Raw genomic sequence first — 27452 nt, 5'->3', positions numbered from 1 at the left:
TAGTACTAATCTAATGGTGCATTATGGAAACATATTGAGTTGTATTTAGGCCATAATTAATAAAATAGTATTGTGCCGTTTCCTGAAAATAATGATAATTATGAATGCTTTATTCACTTCAAAAACATTGTTAATTATAAATACCAAAAATAAACCACTTTGCTCACTTTCTCTCTCCTCCCTTGTTCTACTCCAAATTTCATACACTCTCTTTTCTGTTTTCTCTCTTCTGTGTTTTAAGGGTATTTGTGCTTTCTTTTGCGCCAAATCAAAGCAAACTCTTCTTCAATCTAACCCCTTTTAATTTTCTATATAAATTTAATTTGGGTACCCAAAAAAACCCTATTTAATTCTCCCAAAAATAACCCAAAAAATTACAAATTTAAAAAAAAAAAAAAAAAATGGAAGAAAGTGGTAACATAGCAAACAATGTAGCTCAAGCCATAACCGCTGCTCTTGATTGGAGCTCTACCCCAGATACTCGCAGGGCTGCCTTTGCTTACTTAGAATCTGTATTATCTCTTAACTTTGCTTTTTGAGTTGTAATTTTTTTTTTTTTAGAATTTTAAATTTTGATTATGATCGAATTGTTGAATTTTGAATGTATGAACTGTTAATTTTGATACCCATTGTTGTATATTGTAATTACCCATTTCAGTTTTCTTGGTGTGTTTGAGTGTGTTGATGAAATTGATTAAAGTTTGGTTATTTGATCAAATGTGTGGAACCCCTTTTGTGCATTTTATGGGTATGTAAGGATCATTCTAGCCCTAATTTGAGACTTTGATGATTGAAATTATGGTAGCTGATTGTTAATGTAAGCATACTAAAAACAGAATTTTGGAGTATGCATTGTATAAATGATTTAATGAATTAACTTAATCTGAATTCAGAGATATTGAAACAAAGTAGTGGTTGGTATATTTTCTAGTTGTTGTTACAATCCTTCTTTGATGCTTAAATTTTGGTTTAAACCTTCAAACTGATGATATATGTGATGCATGTATTATGTATATTGCTTGGATCAAACTTCTATCTGCATTGGTTGACTGAGTATGTTGTTATTGAAAATCTCTGTAATGTTCCTTGTCCTTTTTCGTATACTATAATTATATGACAATTTCTTTGAACTGTGGATTACTCTTTTTAAGGATAAGACTGAATGTCTGTCCTCAATTGGCCTCTTTTTAGTCTGTGCTGCTTGCTATTTTTGAAATTCTTTCCTTGGTTGTGTAATAGCCATGAACTGTTTCAATTTTTGCAGTTTAAAGCTGGGGATGTACGTATCTTGGCTAGTACGTCCATCATTTTAGTTAAGAAGGAGTGGTCTTCTGAAATACGGCTGCAGGCGTTCAAAATGCTTCAGGTTGCTGTTAGATTCTTTTCCACCTGTTATTGTCTAGTTTATTTGATTTAATCATCTCCTTCAGTTACGTCAACTTTGCAGTAGATGGAAGTCATTGTACAATGCTTACCTCATTTAAGATCAATACTGTAGTGAAATTGATCGTAGATGAATACAAAACCAAAGTTTGTCAATTGATTATTTTCAAAACTTTTTGTATGTACCAAATGGTAATTCAACCCTATGCTAAAATTGGTAATACTACTCAAGCATAATCTATAACCTGGTATTGGCATCTTCAGCAGAAGGGGGAGCATTGAGTTTTGAATATTGATCTTGGGAAATTATAAGTCCAAATGATATGCTTACATCTATTCATCATGATGATAATTTCTTCCTCATGAATATCAGAAATATATGCAGGATTGTGGAAAGCACCTCACCTATATATTATCAGCTTGTCTTCAAGAACAAAAGTCGTCATACATACATATTTGGAATATTGCTACTGGCTTCACAATTTGTGATTACTTTTTGTGTAGCTAACTCAATAAGAAGTTTTTCTTTTATTTGGATTAGACAACTATAAATATATAAAGCAAATTAAGGTACCCTGTTAAAGATTTTAGCGACGTGGCCGTAGTTTTGAACCTTTTGGTCTTTTTCTGTTCAAGGAAAAGAAGACATCTTTGCAATATCATGTACAACATTGGATAAAGATATTATTCATAATATGGCATAAATAAGGAATAGCTTGTTCTGATGTCAAAGGTTTTCAGCTCATTGGGTTTGTAATCTAGCTGGTCAGATATGGGATTAAAAAAAAGGCTGGAGTAGAACCTGATTGAGTTTTATTAATGAAATGCAATTCATTACTTAGTCTAGAAGTAAGACTTCTATATTTATACCTTTTTTGTGGTAAACTAGTTACTCCGTAACATCCTATTAGAAGTCATGGCCTAGCAAGACATGTCTAGGATAACATCCAACGATCCTGAAACTTGGCCTAAAGATATAACAAATGAATTAACAGGTTTTCCAATATTCATTTCCGTATTTACCTAACGGGAAACCAATCTGGCTATTCAACTTCATGCTGTATAGGTTGAAATATGAAGCTTATAATTAAACTATCTGTCATATAAAGGTTCTAACATGAATCTGGTATTGTGATTGATTGAATGGTATTAAGATAAGTTGAGATTTCAATAGCCTATATTATTTTGCTTGTTCCTACTAGCACCATACAAAAGAATCTGTCAGTGAGTAGGATGTGGTCATGGGATTACAATGGTTACAGCTTACTACTTCTCTATCCTCTAATAGCTCTCAAAGTTCCTTATTTTTGAATGCCCCTTTGTGCTTTTTCAAGTTTTTGTAGACTGGCTCTCTTGATAAGCCAGATTTAGTAAATGGATATTTGAAATTTTTTCCTTTTTGTTTTTATTTATTACATAGGACTAATAGCATTGGGGGGATACTGTATTGGTGTGCTTTCAGCAGTAGGAAATTTGATCATTTGTATAATGAAGATTGTATTCAACTTAACATGCTTAAGTTAGAAGTTGTTGATACTATAATCTGGTGCAAGGGCTTTCAGTTGCAAGTTTTAAATAGAAGTTGATTTGTTGTTGTACTTCTGTTGCTAAGGGGCTTTCACTTTTGTTCATCTTATATGTGATTTGTGATTCTTGACCTTCCGAAAGATTTGACTGCCTAATCTAATTATCTTCTATAAATCAAGTTTCCAAATACCAATGTGTATATGAACTTGATCTGATTTTGTTTGATGATTTGTAGCATCTGGTAAGGCTACGTTGGGAAGAATTGAATACAACGGAACGTTGCAACTTTGCAAGCATCGCTGTTGACCTGATGTCTCAGGTTGCAGATCCATGCGAGGAGTGGGCTTTAAAAAGTCAGACAGCTGCTCTTGTGGCAGAGGTATCAACTGAACTTTCTTTGATTTGTATTTGGTGCAGTCTGATTTGAGTGTAGTTGCTCATCCCATTTTCCATTTACAGATAGTAAGGAGAGAAGGCCCGAATATGTTGCAGGAGTTTTTCCCCTCGGTTGCAGCCCTCTCTAACAATGGCCCTTCTCAAGTGATTCTCCTGATAACTTTTGTCGTTTTTAGCTGCTTGTTTTAAATTTGTTTTTATGTTCCTCACTCTTTCCTTGGTGAATAAAATTAGCGGTATGCATTACTTATTAATTTATTAATGTGTTTATAGGCCGAATTGGTGTCAATGATGCTAAGGTGGCTTCCTGAAGATATTACTGTTCATAATGAAGATTTGGAAGGTAATGACGGAGAAGCTCAATTTCTTTCCATTCATTCACTTCACCTGGGAACTACTGCTTTGTCAAATGTTAGTATTGCTTATGGGTTAAGTTGGGTTGGGGGGGGGGGGGGTGTTTGCTCTGAAGTTAGATTCATGAATTCTGTCGCATAAGCAAATTGAAGATTTTTGTGCATTAAATGATTAAGCAATATGTTCTGTTACTTTTGGTATTAGAGCTACCAAAATCATTTCATATAGTATAGTTTTTTCTTTATTTGAAGTATTGGGTATTAAACATGCTTAATTCTTCTCGTACATTGGAATATTTTTGCAGAATGTAAATTTATCTTGTACTTTTTTTTTTCCACTTGTTTTTGGACCAAAAATCGATAGGTGACCGGCGTAGGCTCTTGTTACGTGGATTGACTGAATCTCTGCCAGACATCTTACCTTTGCTATACACAGTAAGTTTAAGAAAAAGAATTAAGAAGTATACAACTTTTTTCTAGGGTCACAGTTCATAAGCATCACTTTGCAAGTGCCTCATTTTTATGATACTTGTGCAGTTGCTAGAGAGGCACTTTGGAGCTGCAGTAAATGAGGCTAATCAGCAGCATCTAGACATTGCAAAACAGCATGCAGCTACAGTTACAGCAACTTTGAATGCAATAAATGCTTATGCTGAGTGGGCTCCGTTGCCTGATCTTGGCAAATATGCCATAATCTATGGGTAAAGTAACTGTAATGAAGTTTTTCTTAACTAGCTGTGGGCTGAGATTGATATCTTTTTCTTCTTACAAATTGTGTACTACAGGTGTGGCTGCTTGCTTACTTCTCCAGATTTTCGTCTTCATGCTTGTGAGTTCTTCAAACTTGTCTCTGCAAGGTATGCAGTGAGCTCCTTAATCGCTTTTAGGGCTAATCTATAATGTCACTAGGGTATCAATTGAATGTTAATAAGCCTGTGAATTGCAGGAAGAGACCAGCTGATGCGTCTCCAGCTTTTGATTCTGCAGTGCGCAGTATCTTTGAGACTATGATGAATGTTTCCAAAGATTTCCTTCACAAATCAAGCTTGGGTAGTGGAGCCGTTGATGACAGTGAATTTGAGTTTGCAGAGTTAATATGCGAGTGCATGGTTTCTCTGGGTTCAACAAATCTGATGTGCATCTCTAGCGATACTAAGACTAACATACTTTTTTTTTATCTTGAACAGGTGAGCTGCTCTCCTGCTTGCCTAAGTTATAAGCTCCATATTTATTTTTGGGATATAAAATTTGTAATGGACAAATATAGTCAAATCTCCTTTGAGTTTAAGAGTATTCAGGGGCTCAGCAGCTACATTTGTGTTAGTAAAATATATCAGTATCACAAGTATGATTATCGGTATGAAGGGTAAAAATCCATCATACCCAGCAAAAAACCACACTAGAAAGAAAAAAATGATAGTACTATTTTGCTGGTGCATTATTCAATTTGTAAAAGCAGTTACTTGAATTGAAAAGTGTCCCCAATATTATTATTATGTTGCCTTTTTAATCTGTATATATTGAGACTTCATCCGGCTCTCTATAGGCACAAAAAACCTTGAGCCAGCTCTTTGATTTTTTTATTTTTTTTTTTTTAATAAAAAATCTAATACTCTGATTATCTATTTTATATTGCAGAGAATAGGCCATTTTTCACGATCTCTATTATTTTATCTAATAATTTTTGTTATATGAATTTTTAATTTGTTGCAATATTTTTAAAGTATGTCAATAAAAAAGAAATCATGTTTTAGAAGTTGATGTTCTCCAAAGAGGATGATAAACAAGGGGAATTTAAAAATTGCGTAAGAAAAGAACAAAATTTGATTTGTACATAATATGTTGTTGCTTATCCATCATAGAGCAGAGCATCATGGTCTTTTGTAGTCGTGTATTTTATACACTTGATACTTCTACTGTTTAATAGTTGATGCTTACTTCAGACATTTTTATCTCTGCAGATGCTGGGGTACTTCCAACATTATAAGCTGGCCCTCCATTGCCAGTCACTGCCTTTCTGGCTGGTATGCTTAAAACTCGACCTCATCGTGTAATTTTTATTTTAGATCTTCACTCACCAAGAACTTACGCTTCCTTCTAGACATTAATGAGAGATCTACTGTCAAAGCCAAAAGTTCATGCAACTGGAGATGGTGCAGTTAACAGTTCTGCTGGCTCTGGACAGGCTGAAAGCGAGAAGAGTAATATCTTAAATTTTATCAATGATGATTGTTGTGGTGCAATTCTAGACACATCCTTCCCACGTCTTCTTAGAAAAGAAAAGGTTCATCCCGAGACAGCACATTCTTTTGGACCTTTAGAAATGTGGAGTGATGATTTTGAGGGCAAAGGAGAATTTGGACAGTATCGTTCTAAGCTGGTATGTAATATGAAGCTTCATCTTTTTCCTTTATGATAAGTGCCTAATATCTTTTTTTTGTTGAAAATGAGTGCCTTTTTATTTTTTATTTTTACTCGTTGCATGTAGAAGAAACGGGTTCACTAGTTATCTGGAAGGCAGAACTGCTTTAGTTTTGCTTTGTTTTGCTTTTGAATTATATCTTCACAAAAGTTGATGTCATATATCCCTGGATCAAGGTCTGAGCTTAGGGATATTAAAGTAATTGTAACAGAAACACAAATTCTTGAGACAATACTGTGAGTAATTTGAAAGCATTTCGTTCCAATCATATGCTCTATCTTTAACAAAGTTGTGTCATCTCTTGTATGCGTGTTTAGCCTTTGTGAATAGATTACAAAATACACATTCTAAAAAACAATACTGTGAAATCTAATCCATAAAATTAGTTATTATCAGAAAATTATGCTAGATAGATATTTCTAATCCATAAGGCTGTGACAAGGAGCAGTGGCTGAATAAACAGAAATCATTGATGAATAAAATATCACACCTCACCACAGGGCCTAGGATAGCTAACAGATTTTTATGGGAAGAAACTCCCAAAATCTCTAAATAACTTACGGTTTCAGAGCACAAAAAACCAAAGAGCAGTTGATGAGCATTGTTGTACATCTATATCAGCACGTAATGGGATTTATTAATTTAAGCTATTCTATAATATATAGGCAAGCAGAAGAAAAATTGTCTCTTGAGTTTCTCTCTTTTAATCCCAATTTTGTTGACTGTAAGTCTGTAACATAATCCTCGTAGCTAGTGGCATCTATGAAATCGTCCGGTCGGAGCAGATTGCCCATGTAGCTCCTTATACTTGCATGTAACCTGAGCCACTTCATCACTATTGATAATCAAGAAATTTTTATTCTCCATGGGTTGTCTTTACAAATCTGAAGTATGTGCGGAATCTTCAGCCTAATAAAAGAAGCAGTCAAGTTTGATGGGTGGGCATGTCTCACTGTTTGCTGTCTACATTCACATCGACATTGTGGCATACGAGATAGTGAAATAAAGCTGGAAACAATGGTGGATTAAAAAATCTGAGACTGAATGACATTGCTATGTTTTAGCTATATCTTGTTGAGATGTCCCTCAACAGTCAAATAGGTGTCCTTCACAGTATTATTAAGAGCTTTATCTTTACATATTTAAGTAAATGTAAATTTATAGAAGCATTTTACTTACTCAATTACTCCGTACATCCTAGTAGCATTTTGAGCCATGACACACTCATGACCAATATATGTATACACTAGGACCACTACTTTCTGGAGACTGTGATCTGAATAAATTAAAGTTAACATAGGCCTTCTGCTGTATTAAGTTTGCAACATGCAAGTTGATTGAGCGGTTCTCTTATAATCTATGTTTCTTGTCTGTGGTTCATTTTGCCCATTCATTCTTTTTTCAATTTCCTTTCATCTGATTGACACCTTACCATTTGTCAGATGGAGCTTATTCGGTTTGTTTCTAACCACAAACCTATAGTTGCTGCTACAAGGGTGTCTGAGAGAACAATCATGATTATTCAGAGCTTAGTATCCTCTTCAGTGCCAACTCAGGTAGGTTGATATGTTTATATATATAACATTCTCCAAAATTTCATTTTTTAGTTGATTTTACTCGCGGACAATATCCTTGTATAGTATTCTTCTCTTTCTGACAAAATGCATCTTCTATAGAAAGAAAACTTGGAGGAGCATTGTAGAACACATGTCATAGTGTCTTTACAATAAGTATATTTAAAAATATTTAGCTGATATTTCTTATTTCAGGATTTAGCCATACTGGAGAGCATGCAATTGGCCTTAGAAAACGTTGTTGTTGCGGTTTTTGATGGGTCAGATGAATTTGCTAGTGGTAGCTCAGAAATTCAACTTGCATTGTGTCGGATATTTGAAGGTTATACTTCAACTCTTCAAATATTTACAGTTATTGCAATTTTATTCCTGCAATTTTTTTTTTTCCCTAAAATTATCTAATTTTTGTAAATTAAAGGTCTCCTGCAGCAGCTGCTTACCTTACAGTGGACTGAACCTTCGTTTGTGGAAGTCCTTGGCCACTATATGCATTCATTGGGTCCATTTTTGAAAGTATACCCTAATGCAGCTGGTGCTGTAATTAAAAAGCTTTTTGAGCTTTTGACTTCCCTTCCTGTTATTGTTAAGGTTTTTCCTTTATCTTTTGGCTCCAACTATTGTGCTGGATTATTGTATGTTCGGATTTTTTTTTAATCTGGTAAGTGTTTTATAAATTTTGTAGGATCCTTCTACAAACAGTTCCCGACATGCTAGGCTGCAGATCTGTACATCTTTTATCCGAATTGCCAAAGTTGCTGACAAAAGTTTGCTGCCTCACATGAAGGTGATTCTTGGCCTGCTCTTCTTTTCAAATTAGGGAAAGAGGAAATTTGGATTGGAAGTGAACATCCCTAGAAAATTAGGCCGTGTTCACTTCTTATTCTTATTACTTACTCCATATTACTTATTCTAAATCAGACCATATCAGAAAATTTCAGACAAGATCAGATTATATCTTCTTAATACTGTTTTGATTTTGTAATTGTAAAATTTATGAAATTTTTATATTTGGAAAAATACACGATGAGACCAATCTAACAAGATTCCACTTCATAATGTTTTTTCTTATACATTGATGTACAATCAAGGTCAAAGTTTAGTTAGATCAGACCAGATCAAATCAGAAAAAATAAGACCAGACCAGACTTTAGAAAATTCAGACCAGGCCAGACTTTAGAAAATTCAGACCAGAACTCCTTTTTTCAGGCTGAGAGAACAAAGCCTTGATCGTGTTGGGTTTTGATGACACTGCATTCCTTGTAAGAACCCACCTTTTTGTTCGGATTTTGTTCAGGTTACTGCTAAAATACATGTGCATTCTTCGTATTTCCTAATGGATTTTGTAATTACGTTTTTCCTACATTTTTTTTTTGGCAGTAACTACTAACTATAACTCTTCAAGCATGCTTCTTCTAGTGATTTTCTTAAGTTTATTATAGTTTATAATCATTTGTCAATCGAGAGGAAAACATCTTTGGAAGTCTTAGATAATACATGCTGTATTTAAACAAGATAGATAATGCTTTCTTACAGGGGATAGCAGACATGATGGGACAGTTGCAAAATGAGGGACGTCTGCTTCGTGGAGAACATAATCTTCTTGGTGAAGCATTTCTTATTATGGCTTCTGCTGCTGGGTAATTACTTCATCTGCATTTAACTTAATAAATGAATTTGTTGTGTAATTTTCTGTATTGATGTGTGACGTATTACATTTGCTACAGTGTTCAGCAGCAGCAAGAAGTTTTAGCTTGGTTACTTGAACCTTTGAGTATACAGTGGATCCAGCAAGATTGGCAAAATGCTTATTTGTCTGATCCATCTGGTTTTGTTCGTTTGTGTGCGGATACACCATTAATGTGGTCCATTTTCCATACGGTAACTTTCTTTGAGAGGGCACTTAAGCGATCTGGAATCCGGAAGAATAATTTACAGAATATCTCAGCAGGAACACCTGTGCAACCAATGGCTCCTCATTTGACATGGATGTTGCCACCTCTTCTAAAAGTATGTTCTCCCACAAGATTTGAACTCAAGTGGCTCTTCATGTATTTATTCATTTTTCTGTAAAAAAAAAAAAAGTAAAAAAGAAATTGTGGCCTCATAAAAAAATAAAGAAAAAAAAACTGCTCCCTTTCACAAATAATTATCCATTGCTATTTTCGGCTTTAGAAAAAGATGTAAAAAGTTTCTTCAAAAAAAAAAAAAAAAGTAAAAATATTTGAAATAGTAATTGCAGACAGTTACTGTGCAACAGTATTGTTGTAAGTTGTGTCTAGTTCTTAAGAATCTAATTCAGGGCTTGAGAACTAGAGTTATTCATGTATTGCATCTGCAAGGTTTTTTTTTTTTTTTTTTTTTTTTTTTTTTTTTTTTTAAATTTTTTTTTTAATAATAATAATAATAATAATAATCTACATGATCTAATTAATGCATGGAAATTTTGTCTTGCTGCAGCTTCTCCGTGCTATGCATTCACTTTGGTCTCCTGCCGTGGTCCAATCATTACCAGGAGAAGTGAAAGCTGCACTTACCATGAGTGATATAGAACGTATTAGTCTTCTTGGAGAAGTGAACACAAAAGCTCAAAAAGCTCCTTTGGGCTTTGCTGACGGATCATTGACAGATATGAGCAAGGATTCCTATGGAGAGCCAAATGAAAAAGACATTCGTAATTGGTTAAGAGGTATCAGAGACAGTGGGTATGTTTGCACACTGAAGTTTATGCTTAATCTTTAATTTTGGAGTTATTCCTAGGTGACCCTGTTTTGTTACTGCATTTTCTAAGCATTGTCCTCATTTTTTACTAATCAGTGATAGAGGCGTTTTTTACTTAATCGAAACAGAAAATGCCCACTCATATGTACTCTCTGTCTGTTTTTGTTTGTCCCATCGAGATTTTGTTAGTTATTTTATTTTTGGCTGGGTGGAGACGTGGAGTTGATGAGAGATAAAAATGGTGGGACTTAATGTAGTGGATGAGTGTGAGAAGGAAGTTGTGGTCCCTCACAGCTATTCATAGTATGTGGCACACTCAAAGGGATAAGAAGGAAACTTGGGCAAACTATAAGGGACGGAGGGAGTATTATATAAGGAAAGGGTGTCTATATACTCTCTGCCGTCATTTTCAGGAGACTTTGATGTTGTTATCACTAACCATGCTATATAGTCATTTGACATCATGGAGAAAGTGAACTTTTGTTTAAACGTAAAGCCAGGGAAACTATTATTATTGGGTATAAATTGTAGTAGATTTTACTTGGAGTTCAATGTGCATAGACTGCATACATATTTGTCTATTTTATATACCCCATCAATATTCTTCCAATGTTATCAACTTTCACATGCATACATTTCATGATTTTGAAGTTATTCCTAACTTATAACCCTTACCATCTTTAGGTATGATGTCGTGGGCTTATCTACTACTGTAGGAGATGCTTTTTTCAGAAGTTTGGATGTCGATTCCGTGGTTCAAGCTCTGGTGGAGAATCTGCAGTCAATGGAATACAGGCATTTGAAGCAGCTCATTCATTTGGTCATCATCCCTTTAATCAAGTCTTGCCCTCCGGAGTTATGGGGGACATGGCTGGAAAAACTTCTACACCCAATACTTCATCATGCTCAGCCATCTCTGAGCTCCTCATGGTCAAGTCTTTTAAATGAAGGTAGGGCAAAGGTTCCAGATGTTTGCAATGTACTTGGAGGATCAGATCTGAAAGTAGAAGTAATGGAGGAGAAGCTGCTTCGTGATGTAACTCGTGAAGTATGTGGGATATTGTCAGCATTGGCTTCTCCTGCACTTAATGTTGGTCTTCCTTCTTTGGATCATTCAGGCCATATTACTCGTTTTGATGCTTCCTCTTTGAAGGATTTAGATGTATTAGCCTCCTCTTCCGCTGTTAGGTATGCAATGTTTTAATTTTTTTTACAATATCAGTAATATATTGTTCAACGAAATGGAACCATAGCTATATATGCAATATTTGTATTTGTATTTGTCTCAATGCTTCTAGTCAATAATTGGAAGCGTTATTGGGCACCTAATTAAATGTTATAATTGTTCTAGCTCCATAGAGTCCACAACATAAGGCTCTTTACTTCTTATTATTTTGACTTGCCTCTCATCTTTTGTTACATGCAGTTTTCTATTGAAGCACAAAACCTTAGCCGTCCCAGCCCTGCATTTATGTCTGGATGCTTTTAAATGGACAGATAGTGAAGCTATGGCAAAACTTTGTTCATTCTGTGGTGTTATTGTTGTTTTGGGTATTTCAACAAATAACGGGGAACTTCGAGATTTTGTCTCCAATGACTTGTTCTATGCAGCTATCCAAGGTTTGGCCCTTGAATCAAATGCTTTTGTAAGCTCGGATCTGGTTAGTCTATGTCGTGAGATTTATTTCTATCTAGCAGATAGAAACCCCGCGCCTAGGCAGGTGAGTTGAGATCATAAGTAATTCTGTGGTGCTTTGGTGAAGTAATTTGATTTAAAAACACCTGCCTTAATACCAACAAACTTTTGTTGATCTCTCTCTCTCTCTTTTTGGCTTTATTCAGATTTTGTCGACGCTTCCTTGCATTAACCCTCAAGATTTAGCTGCTTTTGAGGAAGCTTTGGCCAAGACAGCAAGCCCCAAGGAGCAAAAGCAGCATATGAAAAGCTTGCTTTTACTGGGAACTGGAAACAAGTTAAAAGCACTTGGTGCTCAAAAGAGTGTCAATGTTATCACAAACGTGACAGGTAATTTGGTGCTTCCCGCTCCCTCTCCTCTTATCCCCCACCCCCGGCTTTTTGCTCGTCTTTATTCATATTCAATTGGACCATCTCGTTGAAGTTAGCAAAGTAGAATAGAAGGGGAAGAAAGGATCCACGGAGTAACCTTGTGATTTTGCACAGATGTGCCTATTTTTCAAGATGACAAGGTCAAACATAGCAGATACTTTATTACAAATGTGGGGTATAATTCATAGTTTTAGCCTGCATCTTTGTTTAGGTGCACTTGGGGTTTATACATAAGGAAAATTGATTGAAATCCACCTCCTAGCATGAAAACAATTATCATAAGTTATATCTTCACTTAGGGGAATTATTTGAATTAAACAACCAAGGGGAGATCAAAACTTAAAGAGGGAGGGGGTGTAATGTGAAACTTAGGGGCTTGTTTGGTTGACTGGATACAAAGTAAATTGAAGGGTGGATTTATTTGATATAGTGATGGGTTTTCAGAATAGACTTTTCACTTGGTGTGGTTTTCAGAATAATCTTTGTGCATAAGTGCTATTATAAATTTTTAATTTGTATTGCAAGGAACTTGTTTTCTCTGACAAACCCATATTGTCAGTTGAAGTGATTATCTGCTTAAAACTATTTTTCAGTGAGATCTCGGGCCACCAGTAGCACTTTAGATACCAGAACTGAAGATGGGGATGCTATAGGGCTGGCCACAATCATGTGAGTGCTAGTTATAAATTATTATCCCTGTACAGAAGAACTTCTTCCGTTTAAGTCAGAATTTACAGAATACAGTATAGAGAAGTCGAGTTTTGAGCATGTTTTGGGGCATCATATATCATCTTTTTTGACATCAGAAGGCAGATACTGTAGGCTCTGATGTGAATTCTTGCGACATCTAAAACCTGCTTGTGTGATCTTCTATATCTGTTCATCTTGATGATCAGTTTTAAATGGACCTTGTTATCACATTCTTTACCTCACAGCAGAGTTTTGATGTATGTTGTAATTTCATAGTACATAAAATCTTTTGAGCTTGTTCCTTAGAAAAAGTGTAGGCTAACTTAAATTAGGTTTTTGAACAAGGGATTGGATAATCAGCATCTGGGCTTAGAACTGTTCTAGCGTAATGTAGGGCCTTATTTTGTTTATTTTATCATATGTAAAGTTGATAAGTTTGCATTATCTCGAGTATTTAACCTTCATGGTGTGGTCTGTTTTACGGTCATATTCATTATCGATGAACATATGTGGAGGGAAGGCCTAGAGAGAGTATGTTTGGTGCGAAGATTTTTAGGGATGGAAATTAGATAGGTTAGATACTTAGATATACTAGTAAATGAAATACTACTGGCAAATTTGAATCGAGGACAGAAGATTGTATTTTTAGAGAGTTAGAAATTTTAAAAATTACGAATTTCTGAACTTTATGAGGTTTAGGCAATCTATCTTATGAAATCTAGTTAGCTTTTGCCTATTTATAATATGTCGTCTTAAATTTTTTTAGGGTAAGAAGAATAAGTACTAGGAACCTCTCTTCATTAAACATTAATTTGCCACGCGTCACCCTCATAAAATGGAATTATGTACTCATGATCCCCAATTGATGTGATGATCTATAATTACATTGTAATATACAAATGGTAATTGAGTGAGTTTACAATCTTGAGATTGTTATCCATATATAATTTGACTTCATAAACATATCTTTCAATTACATCCCTTTCAATATAGTGACTTTGCCTAATATCACTGTTATGAATTTGCTCATTACTTGGCACATTGCCTCCCACCAAACATCATAATAATTACATTAAAATAAACAATCAATCAAAGTTTTTATCTCATAAGTGAAGTCGGCTATATGAACCAAAATAGTATTATGTAGTACATGAAAACCAGAAACATCTAAAAAATTCAAAATTTGGCTCATAAAGCCGTCCTTCCAAAAAATTTATTTGAATTCTAACACACTAACATGCATTTCTTTGTCATATGGTGGTAAGTCATAATTCATTGTCACATCAATTTAAAAAAAAAAAACTCGTGCAGAAAAAACTAGTTTCTTATACTACCTCCGTTACATATTATTTGCAACGATTTGATATAAATTAGAGAGGAAAAATGTCTAATCGTTGCAAATAATATGTAACTAAGGTAGTATGAATGAAGATTGGACGTGTCTACAAAAATCTTGCTAACCATTACACTTACAAAAGTTTCAATGAAAAAAAAAGGGTATATCCTAAATTGAATGAGCTGAAACCCAACAAAGTCTATCCTAACTTGTTAGTAGGCCTCCTAAATTATTTGTTCGAAAGGAGTAAGATTGAACACGTTTACATCCATATCTTTTTTCTTGAATTAGCTCTACTTTTCTTTTTGGCAAGAAAGTAAAGTACCTTTTGAAATAATTTATGATATGATAAAATAATCAATAGCACAATCAAAAGAGTTTCTAATTGGATTGCACCCCCAATTTTATTTTATTTTTTTTAAAAATAAAACTATTTGAATATGTTCGAGTGTATCGCAGAAAATAAATTTGTCATATTTAGAGAGGTATGACACATAAATATCATAAATGTGATTAATTAAATGTCTCAATCCAATTGATGAATCTATCGATTTTCGATAAACATGAAATATAGAGATTTGGAAAAAGTAAGGGACTAAGGAGGCCATAAAATTCATGAACATGAACCAAGGTCTGCCAAGATGGCTCCAAATCAACATCAATGGGTCTAGGATGGGGGATTTACCACCAAACTATCAATATTCAAAATAATCATACCCTTTACTTATTTCTTTTTACTTTTTTCGTTATAAATTTAGATATAACTTTTTTTCCTTGATGAACAACAACAACAATAATGAAACCAAGACTTTATGATAACATCAATCATAGAAATCCAAATTAGTAATTACATATTTGTGTTATCATTCTCTTAATTCAATCATTAAAAGAAAGATATTAATATGTTCTCTTAGAAATTCTACATCACAATCTTTCAAAAAAAAAAAAGAAAAAAAGTAATTCTACATCACAAATTGTGATAACATAATTATGAAAGTTGTAACTTGAGTTCTCCTTTTAACATTACCAACTAAATGTGATGACATTTGTTTTCCTAATAAAATTGTGATAATAATCGATATGTTTATGTGTTAAAAGTGTCAAGTGGATGTTCCACACTCTATTTATAGATATCTTTTAAGGGATAACCTAAGCATATGCGCACTTATGCTTCCATGAGATGTATCGTACCCTATCAATGACTGTTATTTATGACACCATAAAACTACCCCGAATTTACTATATGATGTAATTTTTGTATTTTTTATGACAGCATGAGTCGGCTATAAATATAGAGTAACAAGCTGATTTTCTTTGCATTTATGAGCTTTGCTTGACATTTTTATCAAGCTACATGAGTCATGAGTGCCGACTTCCAAACTATTTACATCAACAATTAATCATTGTACATCTCTATAGTTGTTACGAGTAGATTCTTAATTAGTAGTGCAACTGTGGAAGTACAACAAATTTTACACCACCAAAAAAAGCGACATATTGGACTACAATACTATAATTATTATTGTAGATACTCATTAATGAACACTTATTATAGCCACATTTGTATGTTCCTCTCATCATTTACAGCTTTTAAAACTATTTGACAAATGGGTCCTAAGGGTTGTCAAATTGCTCTTGCCCATGCAGTTTATGCCACAAAAATTTAATCCAAGTTTTTATTTATTTATTTATTTATTATTATTATTATTCCCAAGCAAAATTAATCCAAGTTAGTCTCCTAATAATCACGTAATAGGCCGTAAATCATTGTTAAACTCGGATTTCATTATTGTTACATTTTTTACAGGAATGAAAACTTAAATTACTCTAAATAACAAAAGAAACGCATAAAGAACAACATTTAATCTGAGTTTGAGTGTCCTTTGTATCTATGGTCATTTAATGCTAGTAATTGTATTTATGGGCAAACTCTTTCATAAAAAGGGAAAATCTTGCAAATGTGGAATAACATCTATACTAATATATTAAAAGATGTTTCTAATAATTACTAATATATTAAAAGGCGTTTTAATAATGTCGGTGTGTCACGTAGTCCGTTTTGTATTCCGTCATGTCATCTAATGATTACTCGTAACTATTAAGGGTTTGTATCTAAATTATTAAGGGCTTCTGTCGAGTGATACAAGTTTTGGGTTGACCACTTCAAGTCGGATTCATATCATGTTTAATTCCTAGATTATTTGAGTCAAGCTTACTTAATATAGTGTATGGTTCTTTCAAAGCTTATTAGTCTACACTGAAGAAAAAAAATAAAAAAATCCCAACAAAGTCTATAAATAAATACCGAAGCACCTTTTACAACATTTTATGCTTTATAAGATAGTTTATTACAACGGGTTTTTGCAAAAATCAATTTTTATAAGGTAGTTTTCCACATAATTTCTTGAAGTTTATAATATGATTAATCATGGATACAAGGATCAAAATTATTAATGCTCGATTTGCTGATACTGTTGTTATGAAGAAAAGGCATCTTCTGTTCAAGATTTAGCAAAAATCTAGCTTAAAAAACCAAGGAATAATTTGCAAAGTTTGCAAAAGTTATTGAAGATTGAATTATTCAGTTACATTGAATAATGAAATGAAATGAATGTGATCACCATGAGCCCTAGTATACATACAAATTTCAAAGGTCTCGCAGATCAGTAAGATGAAACCGCGGCCTCCTCTAATCCTAGCTACACCATACTAGTACACAAACAATCAATAAACATACATCCCTACCCTCCCAAATATATCTTCCCAATCGGCACTAAAACATCCGATTAACCTTTTGAAGTGGCGCGCAACCACTCTAAAACCTGATTCAACAGGGGCCGAGGCCCCATTGGCTGCTATTATTCATTTCAAACAGGAACCACTCTTAAGAGACCCTCATTGCTGTCTTCTTCACCCATTGTCCAAACAAATTCCGGAGAGTCTAATCTGGGTCCAACAACTGACCGGTAGATGTAAAGCTTCTCAACGGGGGATTCATCAGGCCTTGATTCAGGGTGCCCCCTTTCATCCATAACCTCCACATTCAACCTCGGCATCTTCTGGCCAAGCAGTTTACAATCCCCGTAGCTCACTTGGCACGAAGACATCCAAAGGGATCGCATTGTCTCCAACTTGGCTGCATTCGCCACAAGCGCTCTTCCACCAAATGGGCAATCCCTAATCTCGAGCTTCCTAAGGTTCTTGCACCCTGATAAAACATGATGTAAACCCACATCACTGTCTCCGGCAAATGCCAAGGAAAGCATCTCGAGTTTCTTGGCATGGGTCCCCATGAGCTCAAAAACACGATCAGTGAGGAGACCAGACAGTGAAAGGCGGCGGAGATCCTTGCAGTGCTCAACAATGGCCCCAAAACCCTCGTCTAGAGGTTGATTCGTTAAGTAGTCTGGGCACTGGGGCTCAATGATGCATAGACGAAAGCGGGTAAGGTTGGGGCGATTTTTCGCAATGGTGAATAATGCTTCGTTGGACATTTGACGGCAAAAATAAAGAACAGATTGCAGTTGAGGACAACCCATGGCGACTGATACCAGGCCTTGCTCTGTTAGGCAAACATTTGGTTCTTGAACATAAGGCTCAGAGGGGAAGACACGTAGCTCCCGCAGATCCTTGCATGATTCTGCAAGCACTTCAAGGCCACTGTCTTCAATGTAATCAAGTACCTGCATTGATCATTGATTAGAGAGTATCATGGCGCATAATTTCCTTAATGTTCCTGACACTAAAGAGGTGTATCATGATGCAAAATTTCCTTTTTTGTTTTTTTAATTAAACATCTTGCCTAAACCCACCCCATAATTTTAGCCACTTGCAATATTCCACCTCCTTAATTTTGAGAAAACTTAAAGGCGGACTCAATTCCATTTATGAGTTACAATCAGCCAATAAATCACAACAATGATTCCAAAATATATAACAAAAGATATTAGCAAGTTAAAGATATACCCAAAGACGCTGAAGACTCTGACAGTGACTGAGAAGTTTGATCAGATCAGGGGAGTGAATAGTGGCGTAACTCAGATTCAAAGAAGTGAGCCCCGAGCAGACAGGATATAGGGCGGGAAGATAAGCAGGGACAACATCAAAGAGCCCAGATAGCCCCTTGAGCTCTTTACACCCGGCAAACGCCCTAGTAATTTTATCATGGCCTTCAGTGTTGAGCTCAGTCAAAAATGAGCCAGAGCCAAAGTCAACCAACTGAGGAGCCTTCTCCAAAAGAATTGAGAGCTTATCCAGAGGCACTGCACGGTTGAGCCTGAGCGATTTCAGGTTTGGGCATCTGCTCACCAAACGCTCGAGAGAAGAGAATCGCAGCTCTGAGATGAGGCAGGCAACATTCAGAGATTCTAGTGAGGTATAAGTATCCGGAAAATGGCTTATCCAATTCCCACTTGAATCATCAACTTCACTTTCGCATAAGTCCAGAGTTTTCAAATTCCTGTAAATATTAGACAAGCCACAAAAACAATCATTAGAAGCTCAATAATCAACCTTATTACATAAAGTTAGAATAAGAGGAAACACAACAATCTGCAAGCTTAAACTCGCAGTTAAAAGAAGCATATCATAATTATTGGATATTATATCATCATCAAGAATGAAGAAAGGAGATATTCACACAGCCTAGGAATCAAGAGCAGAATCCGATCGACTTCATGGGCAGATGTTGTGATACATCAGCAAGAAAAGCAACTCCACAAAGTTCAAGCAATTACATATTATTCTTTAGAATCCATAGAAAAGATAAAGGAACCCAAAGGCAAAAACAAATAAATAAAAATAAACCCAGCATCTCAAAGGGGGCCTGCAGTGTCCAAAATACAACCATCCAAAACTGAAAACAAACCACATAATATAGTGGACCATAAAACAAAGAAAAAGAAGCCAAAGTAAAGGCAATATCAGATAGTGACTTTCCATGCAGACCCAACTCAGATAACCCAAAGCTTAAATATAAATTCAAAATCTTAAGAACCACCCATGCATAGATATTCTATATTCTTATTGCATTTAGACATAAGAAACAAACCAAAATAAAGAATAGTTTATCAGATACCGAAAGATCCCACAAAAAATTTAGAAGAAAAATAATCCCACCATGTAACAAATTTAATAGTCATGATAATAATGTAATAACATGAACTGATGTGACAGTTAAATCGGACAGAAGGTGTAGCAATTTCGGAAAACTGAAAAGGAGCATGAGACTTCCTCTTAACAAACACAAGTATTGTAGGCATTGTAGCATAGAGAAATAATACACATAGTAATTAACACGCATGAAATCGCGCATTGATCAAACATAGCAATCACCCTCATCCAAAATAGAAAGCAACTATGCTTGCCCAGAGAGATAGAGAAAGAGATATACTGTGTGGTCCAACCCCATAAACATCCAAATCTTTCTTCACGCCATTATTGAAGGTACCACATTAGACAATGATACCAACGGATGATGACTCACCTTTTTCTTTTTTCAGCCTTAGATCAGTGATACTAGTACAGAACCACAAAATCTTTTATAAAGATAATTATAGAGCTTCTGAAAGCCGCACAAAATTCAGCAGATAAAGCAGTGAAATTCAAGTTATATGTACTCTAAATAATTAAGTATAATTAAACTGAACAACTAATTAAACAGAACCCAGAAGCTTAATTTATACCAATAGCCAAAATAACAAGTCTCCTAATCAGCATTTAAGATCCAAAAATGCTTCATTTCCACAAATTTTGCCGAAAAACAAAGCCAGGGGTTGGACCAGGAAGCTATAATTGCAATCAACAACAAAATCAGATCTTAAGTGAAAATTAAGGAACAAAAACTGATTTATTTCCGGCATAATCAAGGAGACTGCGATTTCGATAATCAAAGTCTGAAACAGAAGCTATGTAATTACATCAACAGCTACAATCTTGGAAATGGTCTTCTTCTCTGAATAATCCAATACAATAAAGTTCAAATATAACCAAAATAGCATAATCTCATTTGAAGTCTGAAGATAATCACCAAACCAACCATGAATTTCAACAGAAGCAACAAATCTAGCAGCTAAAGTTGACAATTTAAAAAAGCTCAAAGTCAAATCTTAAATCCATATACAATACACAAAAGCACCCAATTCAACAGCAATAGTCAATTACTTGAAATGATGAAAAAAATATATAAAGTAAACAAATACCAAAAGTATACTCAACTGAACTAAAGTACTGCAAATTAAAACTAAATCATCAAAAAATTCCACCAAATTAAAACACCCAGATAAAATTAAACAAAACCCACAAACTAAAATCACACAATTAATTCTATTAATCAACCAATTAAAGTAAAATTAACAATCAAACCCAGAAATGACCATTAAAAATGCAGAAAACTTCAAACAAATCAGCAAAAATTAGAAAAACCCAGAAAGATCTAACAAAAACCCACCTGCAATTAGCAGCAATAGAAGCTAAACCATCAGTAGAAAACCCTTCACAAGAGCACAAAACCAAAACCTTAAAATTCCGCCATTTTTTCCCAATCAACTCAAGAGCTTCATCAGTGACAACCATCCTCTTCATCCTAAGCTCCTCCAACGCCGGAAAAGCGTCGGAAAACGCAGCGATCCACGGCAAAGCGTGGCCACCCCAACCATCAGGAACAAGATTAAAGTCAGCAAAATGAGGCTTTCCTTTAATGGTAACAGATCGGATGTCTCTGAACCGTCGGATTACAATCGAAGGGCTAACAGCGTAGCAATTTCCGATGAAGATCCGACGACGACACCATCGTTCGATCTCATACCAAGCTTTGCAAACGAGTGAGACTGAGTTAAGGTCGGAGTGTGACTCAATGAAGGAGAGAACATGTTCGAGAACTTCTTCTGGGAAGGAAGAGGAGCAAAGGGTGGTAAATGGGGTGGTTTTTGAGGTGGATTTGAGGTGGATTTTTGCTGGGGATTCTTGCTCCATTGTTAGATCTGAGAAAAAGTTGCAGAAGATTGAAGATCTGAAGAAGAAGAAAGTGAAAATGGAGGAGAGAGAAAGATGGGATCTGAGTCAAAAGATTAGGAGGAGGAAGAAGAAGATGAAGAGAAAGAGGTTGAGTTTTAGAGAGAGAAAGTGTTAGAGAGAGAAGATAAGGGGGAAAGATGATTGGGTGAGGAGTGAGTGGGTCAATATTTTTCACTATTTATTGGGTGGATTTTTTCTTTTTCTTTTTTCTTTTCTTCACCCACTCACAAAAAAGGAAAAAAAAAAAAAAGAAAATTTTTTTATTTTAATTTTTTATGGTTTTGTGTAATGAAATGTAATGTAATGAATGATTTAGGGGTTGTAGTACAATTAGATTATAATATCAACTTTTTCCTTTTTATTTTCACTTTGATTTGGTATCTTATGGTATTGATTATTATTATTGCTTATGGAATGAGATTTGGTTTTATGGGGTTTAGAGGGGTCAAATAATGATTAGAGTTTTGATAATTTAGTTAGTTTCTTTTTTGTTGCCAAATATAGTGTTTTCAATTTATGCACAATTGTGTAGTAAAGTTTTATGTTAAAAGTCAAATTAGTTGATAGCTTTGTGGAAGTATTCTACTCCTCATATCTTGTTCTCTACCTAACTTTAATATGAAGGTTTTTTTTTTTTTTTTTTTTTTTTTTTTTACAATAACTAACTTTAATATGTTGGTGTATATGTATTTGATATGTTCATGATTTTATTGAACTTATTCCATAAATATAATTTCATAAGAAAAAAATTATGTGATTATAATCCTTTGTTACCTCTATTAGTTGACACATTTTTTAAGTGTGCTTGAGTATCTTATGATTTAAAATCACAATACTCCATAGCCTTCATTATTATAAGAAAAAAAAAATCATGAATAAGTTTATATTTTGAAAATATATATCAACAAATCTAACATGAACTCATATTATTTTGTATTTTTCTCATGCATAAATCACAAAAAGATCCCAAGGTAATTTATGTGAATAGTATTCAAATCCAAAATGTAGCAACTAAAAATTAATGGGGGAATTATTTGTATATTATCTTTCATAAAATGATTAGATTTGGTACACTAAACAATTATGTTTTTTTTTTGTGGGAATGATAATAATTTTTCACCTTTTTGAAAAATTTAGGACTTTTAAAATTCCATTTATATAATATTTAAGGTAGCATGATTCATAATTCAAATAATATCCATTTATCTCTTATACTACCATGAATAACTAGTTTACAACAAAGTACTTTTAATTTATTAAGGTATTATGATGTGGTTTATTATTCTTGGCCACTAATAATCTTAATTCCTAAGATTGGTGTTCAACATCACTAATTGTGTATTCTTTATGAGAAAGAGGCTGAAACCATCAAGCATTTGTTTCTTTCAATGTGAATTCTCTTTTGCTATTTGATCAACTATTCTCCGATGGATATATAAGATCTTAACAATTTTCTAGTGACCTAGATAGGGTCTGTTCTGATTGATTGAACTAAGCTGAATGGAACTTAACTTAACTTAACTTATTGGAGCTGAACTGAACTCAATTGAACTAAATATATTATGAGAGAAGGAAATTAAGAACTAAACTTATTAAAGCTGAACTGGACTGAAAACAATCTGAAGAGAACAGGCCCTAGTGGCTAGGACTCAGGGTTGTGAATTCTAATTACTCAATATCATTCTAATACTAGAAGTCAGCCTTTTCAAGATGATTGTCGCTATTGCTTTTCTAATTTTAAGAGAAAGAAAGGTATCAATAAAATGTGAAGAATTCTGCAACAGAGATTATTAGGGATTATTGTAAAGTTATTGACTGTGCTAGATGTTTAAATTTGCATAAGTTAATAAGTTGTGTTTGGTTATTTTTTTTTATATATTTTTCTGTGTTTCCTGCTTTACTGTGATAGTGATTCTATATAATTAATTTGCATTATTGTTCTGATTTTTTAAAAAAAAAAATTATTAAATTAGTTTTTTTTTAGCACAAAACAAATAGTGTGGTATGTATTGTCATAAAGGGGAGAGAGAGTAAAATTCCAAAAAAAAAAAAATATAGAAAAGAAAAGGAATGGATGAAAAAGTGGATAGAACTCACACTGTTGGGGATTGTTCGTTTTATTTAATTACGATTTATCACATTTAATTTCTACCAAACTTGGCATTGCTTGGGCTCTAACAATTAGTTAGTTTCTTTTTTTTTAAAAAAAAAAAAAACAATATACTATGTACATCATCAATTCTTTTTTATTTGCAACGTTTGAAGTTTGATGTTTACCAATACGTATTTATACTATTAGGGCATGTTCTAATAGATTGAAATCAGCTAAACTGAGCTGAGCTGAATTGAAATGAATATTTTATAAGAGAAGGAAATTAGAGGCTGAGCTGAACTGAAAATAAACGTATGAGAACAGACCCTTAACACTTTTATATACTAATAAAAATTCTAAGTACTTAATGATTTATTATAATATTACCCAAATATTTTTTCTTTAACATTTAAATTACAATAAAGTGTGCACATTCTTTTCTTTTTAAATCTTCATTTTCGTAATAAATATATATATACTAGTAGCTTAAGATATACCTTAGCTTACTACTCCATTTATCCCACTTAGCTTGTCCCATGCCTTTTTGGGGGATGCACATAAGGGGCCTGTGTCAATTACAAGGAAATTTAGACTTGAAATAATTAATAAGGCGAGGGGAAAAACATCATCTACGTGCAAGGGCTTCATATTTTACATTGTTGCTTATAAAATTCATAAATATAATTATAAGTTTGTTTTAATTGGAAGCATTATAATATAAACTTCTTTGGTTGTATTTATTAGGACTCCATGTATGGTCTCTAGTACATTAACTAGGGGTGGCAATGGATCGGAGGCGATTTGGGCGATGCTCGTCTGCTAACGATCTATCTGTCAAGAATACTTATAATTCAAGAATACTTAACGCTATTAAAGGTCCCAGACCATAGGCCTGACAATACACTCAAGTCATTAAAGATCTCAAATAGGGTCACCTTTTATCAATGTGGAATGCTTACATGTGTTATTTGGTATGATATACTTCAACAATCCCTCACATATAAGGTCTCTTTAACTCAAGGATCACATAAGCCAATTCAATTTGGCCTAAAATACTTCATGCCATTAAAGAGGTCCCAAACCGTGGGTTTGACTCTATACCATGTTAAATATGGGTCTGAACCGCACCCGCAAACCAAGAGAAAGAGAAAGTCCATTCAAAATACCAAAGAAGGTTCTATCCCAAAACCAATTGGCAATAATAGGTTTAGCCCCTTAGCCTTATAAAGTGTTTGACTCTCTCAACTTTTATCAATGTGGGACGCTTATATGTGTTATTTGGTATGATATACTTCAACACGATTACTTAGGTAATTAGAGTTTCTCTTCTAATTTCAGATGATATTGAAATCAATTTCACCTCCTGCTTTTGTGGCTCTCTAAATATATAATAATAATAATAATAATAATAATAATAATAATAATAATAACATTGACTCGAAATTTCAATTAATACCATTCCTTGTATCATATGAGTCCTATATGATAACAGTTAAAAATTAACTTTCTTTAGTTTATGTAGTACATCAATATTAACTTAGTAATGGATTTTCAATTAATTACTTTGAAAAACCTTTTATCTTAACCTTGTTATCCTAGGATGTTTCAATATGGTAATGGTCAATTTCTTAAAAAAAAAAAAAAAAAAAAGACCAAAGGTATCTACAATTTAATATGAATCAATTATATGTTTTTAAACCGAGTGTTTATTGTAAGGAAATTGTACCGGTGTTTTATTTGTAGTGTTCGTAATATTAGAGCTAGTAGGGCTTTTCTGGGTAATTCACCAAACTCACTCGATAGTTTGTATTATTAATTTTTCCTCTATTAATTAAGCACATTTTTCCTAAAAAAATACAGAATATAATAAATAGTTCATTAGTCGGGTTTTTTTTTTTTTTTTTTTTTTTTTTTTTTTTTTTACACTTGCTAATTGCTATTACACATTGATTCCTTTGATTTTTGTTTATTTTTGTAACAATATATTTACACTGATGATAGTGTATATAATTAACAAACCATTTTTATATTTGATAGATATAACAATATTAATTAACTCCCATCTTGTAACTAATCATGTACTCCGTTTAATCGTTTATGCATAGTAATTTTAAAATATAATCCATTTAGAATTGTAGATAATGCACAAATATTTTTGGCCCGAACGTGGTACAGTACACTATTGTTAATAAAAAGTGAAGTGCCAAATTAGATAACAATAATAATAATAGCGAATGGTTGATTTCATAAGAATGGACATCACTCCCACTCATTTGTTGGACCAAAAATATTGAGTACACAACACTTTATTTTAGCAACACAGCCTTTGCTGAACGACCATCTTTATAACATCTAATCACATGCACTATTGACAATATCATCCACCATTATTTTGGATGTACATGATTCAAGATCGCAAGAGACTAGTTATTATGGTTATTTTTGTAAAGGAAAATCATTCAATGAGGATAGCTTTTTTAGCTTTTGAGGTGGAAAAAAAAAAAGGATAGATCTTAGAATGCATATACAAACTTGGGAAAAAAAAATTGAATACAACAATGTTTAATAATTTCAAATACGAAGAATGCATATACATAACTCGTATAAAGTTGATTTTTATGTATTTTGATATGATAGTTATAAATATTAAGGAAATAGAAGGGTAATAAGAAGAGGCATCGAATTGAGTTAAAGGAAATAGAATTGAATAAAGGTGATATCAAGTGAAAGTCGTGGGTGGCGTTGTGGGTAAAGGACCAGAGGAGGAAGAACCGAAGAATAGAGGAAAAGTTATTGTGGCCATGAAGAAAAAGAGAGAGTCAGTACTTGTTCTCTTTACCTGAAATAAAGATATGTGGTCGAATTTTGTAAGATATGGTCTGATCTGAGCTGAATCTTTCTATCCGGATATGAATATTTCTGGTATGAGTTGAATGTTTGTGATCTGATCTGAATCTGTTTGTTCTGATTTGAATTTTCTTGTCATTGTTTAAAAAATTTATTTTTATTTTTATAATTATTACTTATTTGAAATATATATTTATTTTATACTATTTTATTATTTTCATTTTAATTATTACTAACTCTTTAATAATAAATTAGTTGATTCTTTGCAATTGTTAAACATGTTATGATTTTATTTTAATGGCGAGGATCAAGTTCAAAAATAGAAGAAGTGATATTTATACATCAAACTAATGCTAAATATGCAGTAAGTGAAAAGGCGCGCATGTACATAGGATGAGTCTGTTTCAAATATATTAACACACTGAGTTGTTTAATGTAAATTAATATCAATGGATTCATTTTATAGTGTGACATGTGAGGGTGGAGGAAATAAGTGAGTCATAGTAGGTGGGGTAATAGAATATTGTAATTAGTAATAGTATATTGGTGGTAGGTTATAAATAAATAAGAGATTGTGACAATTATTCTGAACCAGTCTGAGAGAAAATTGTTTGTTTTATATATAACAAAAGGGTTTTACCTTGATATATAGTATGATCATTTATGAGTGTTTTTTTATTATGAGTCGCACAAGATAATGCTTTACTTGCAACACAAAGACATGAGCTTGGGAGGTTTAATTTCAAGAATTCTCACTTTGATGCTTAAGTCAATACTTTAAGAGAGAATTAGGATGCAATCTTTCTTATGAATTATGAGCAAATAGGTGTGTAAATTGAACATATCTTGAGAGTTTTCCCTTAATTGGTATTTATAATAGTCATAAATGTCTTGACAGAACGACTTAAGAGCTTTACACCTTTAGCCTTAGTCAATGGTCTTAGACTAGTTAGATGAGACCTAAAGCTTATTTATTGTCTTGCATTCTTACATCCTATAAACTAAACTGTGTTTAAATTAACCGATTGAGTT

The 27452-nt window shown here is 33.5% G+C and overlaps 2 protein-coding genes across 3 annotated transcripts; one reads left to right on the top strand and one right to left on the bottom strand.

Annotated features, from left to right (window-relative positions):
* The first annotated feature begins 186 nt into the window (after nt 1-186).
* LOC145628870 (protein HASTY 1-like) lies at nt 187-13684 on the top strand. 2 transcript variants are annotated; one of them, XM_081681298.1, is made up of 22 exons: nt 187-512; nt 1265-1366; nt 3146-3289; nt 3370-3450; nt 3580-3649; nt 4024-4094; nt 4197-4360; nt 4445-4516; nt 4606-4846; nt 5621-5683; nt 5761-6039; nt 7524-7637; nt 7851-7977; nt 8074-8237; nt 8338-8439; nt 9189-9292; nt 9380-9662; nt 10113-10357; nt 11058-11561; nt 11800-12094; nt 12216-12399; nt 13035-13684. In XM_081681298.1, the coding sequence occupies exons 1-22, from the start codon at nt 402-404 to the stop codon at nt 13112-13114; spliced, it is 3600 nt and encodes a 1199-aa protein (XP_081537424.1). In that variant the 5' UTR covers nt 187-401; the 3' UTR covers nt 13115-13684. The 2 variants fall into 2 exon arrangements, with proteins under 2 accessions (XP_081537424.1, XP_081537423.1); XM_081681297.1 differs by having other exon boundaries at nt 8074-8243; nt 13035-13683.
* Nucleotides 13685-16987: 3303 nt separating this feature from the next.
* Nucleotides 16988-21611, bottom strand: LOC145628869 (protein TRANSPORT INHIBITOR RESPONSE 1-like). The gene is made up of 3 exons (XM_081681296.1): nt 20916-21611; nt 18434-18926; nt 16988-18150 (listed from the first exon to the last, which is right to left on the bottom strand). The coding sequence occupies exons 1-3, from the start codon at nt 21437-21439 to the stop codon at nt 17335-17337; spliced, it is 1833 nt and encodes a 610-aa protein (XP_081537422.1). The 5' UTR covers nt 21440-21611; the 3' UTR covers nt 16988-17334.
* Between the last annotated feature and the right edge of the window lie 5841 nt (nt 21612-27452).

Source organism: Chenopodium album, chromosome 4 (assembly GCF_948465745.1).
Source record: "Chenopodium album chromosome 4, dcCheAlbu1.1, whole genome shotgun sequence".
Taxonomy (NCBI): Eukaryota; Viridiplantae; Streptophyta; class Magnoliopsida; order Caryophyllales; family Amaranthaceae; genus Chenopodium; species Chenopodium album.
This window is presented reverse-complemented; position numbering and strand designations above follow the sequence as displayed.

Bases quoted from the DNA above. Each gene is read 5' to 3' on its own strand.
- LOC145628870 (XM_081681297.1), top strand. From the start codon at position 402: ATGGAAGAAAGTGGTAACATAGCAAACAATGTAGCTCAAGCCATAACC. The intron at 3,290-3,369 runs GTATCAACTGAA...TTCCATTTACAG, and splicing joins CAGCTGCTCTTGTGGCAGAG to ATAGTAAGGAGAGAAGGCCC. The intron at 3,451-3,579 runs GTGATTCTCCTG...ATGTGTTTATAG, and splicing joins CTAACAATGGCCCTTCTCAA to GCCGAATTGGTGTCAATGAT.
- LOC145628869 (XM_081681296.1), bottom strand. From the start codon at position 21,439: ATGGAGCAAGAATCCCCAGCAAAAATCCACCTCAAATCCACCTCAAAA. The intron at 18,927-20,915 runs GTGGGTTTTTGT...TAATATTTACAG, and splicing joins TCTATTGCTGCTAATTGCAG to GAATTTGAAAACTCTGGACT. The intron at 18,151-18,433 runs GTATATCTTTAA...TGATCAATGCAG, and splicing joins AGAGTCTTCAGCGTCTTTGG to GTACTTGATTACATTGAAGA.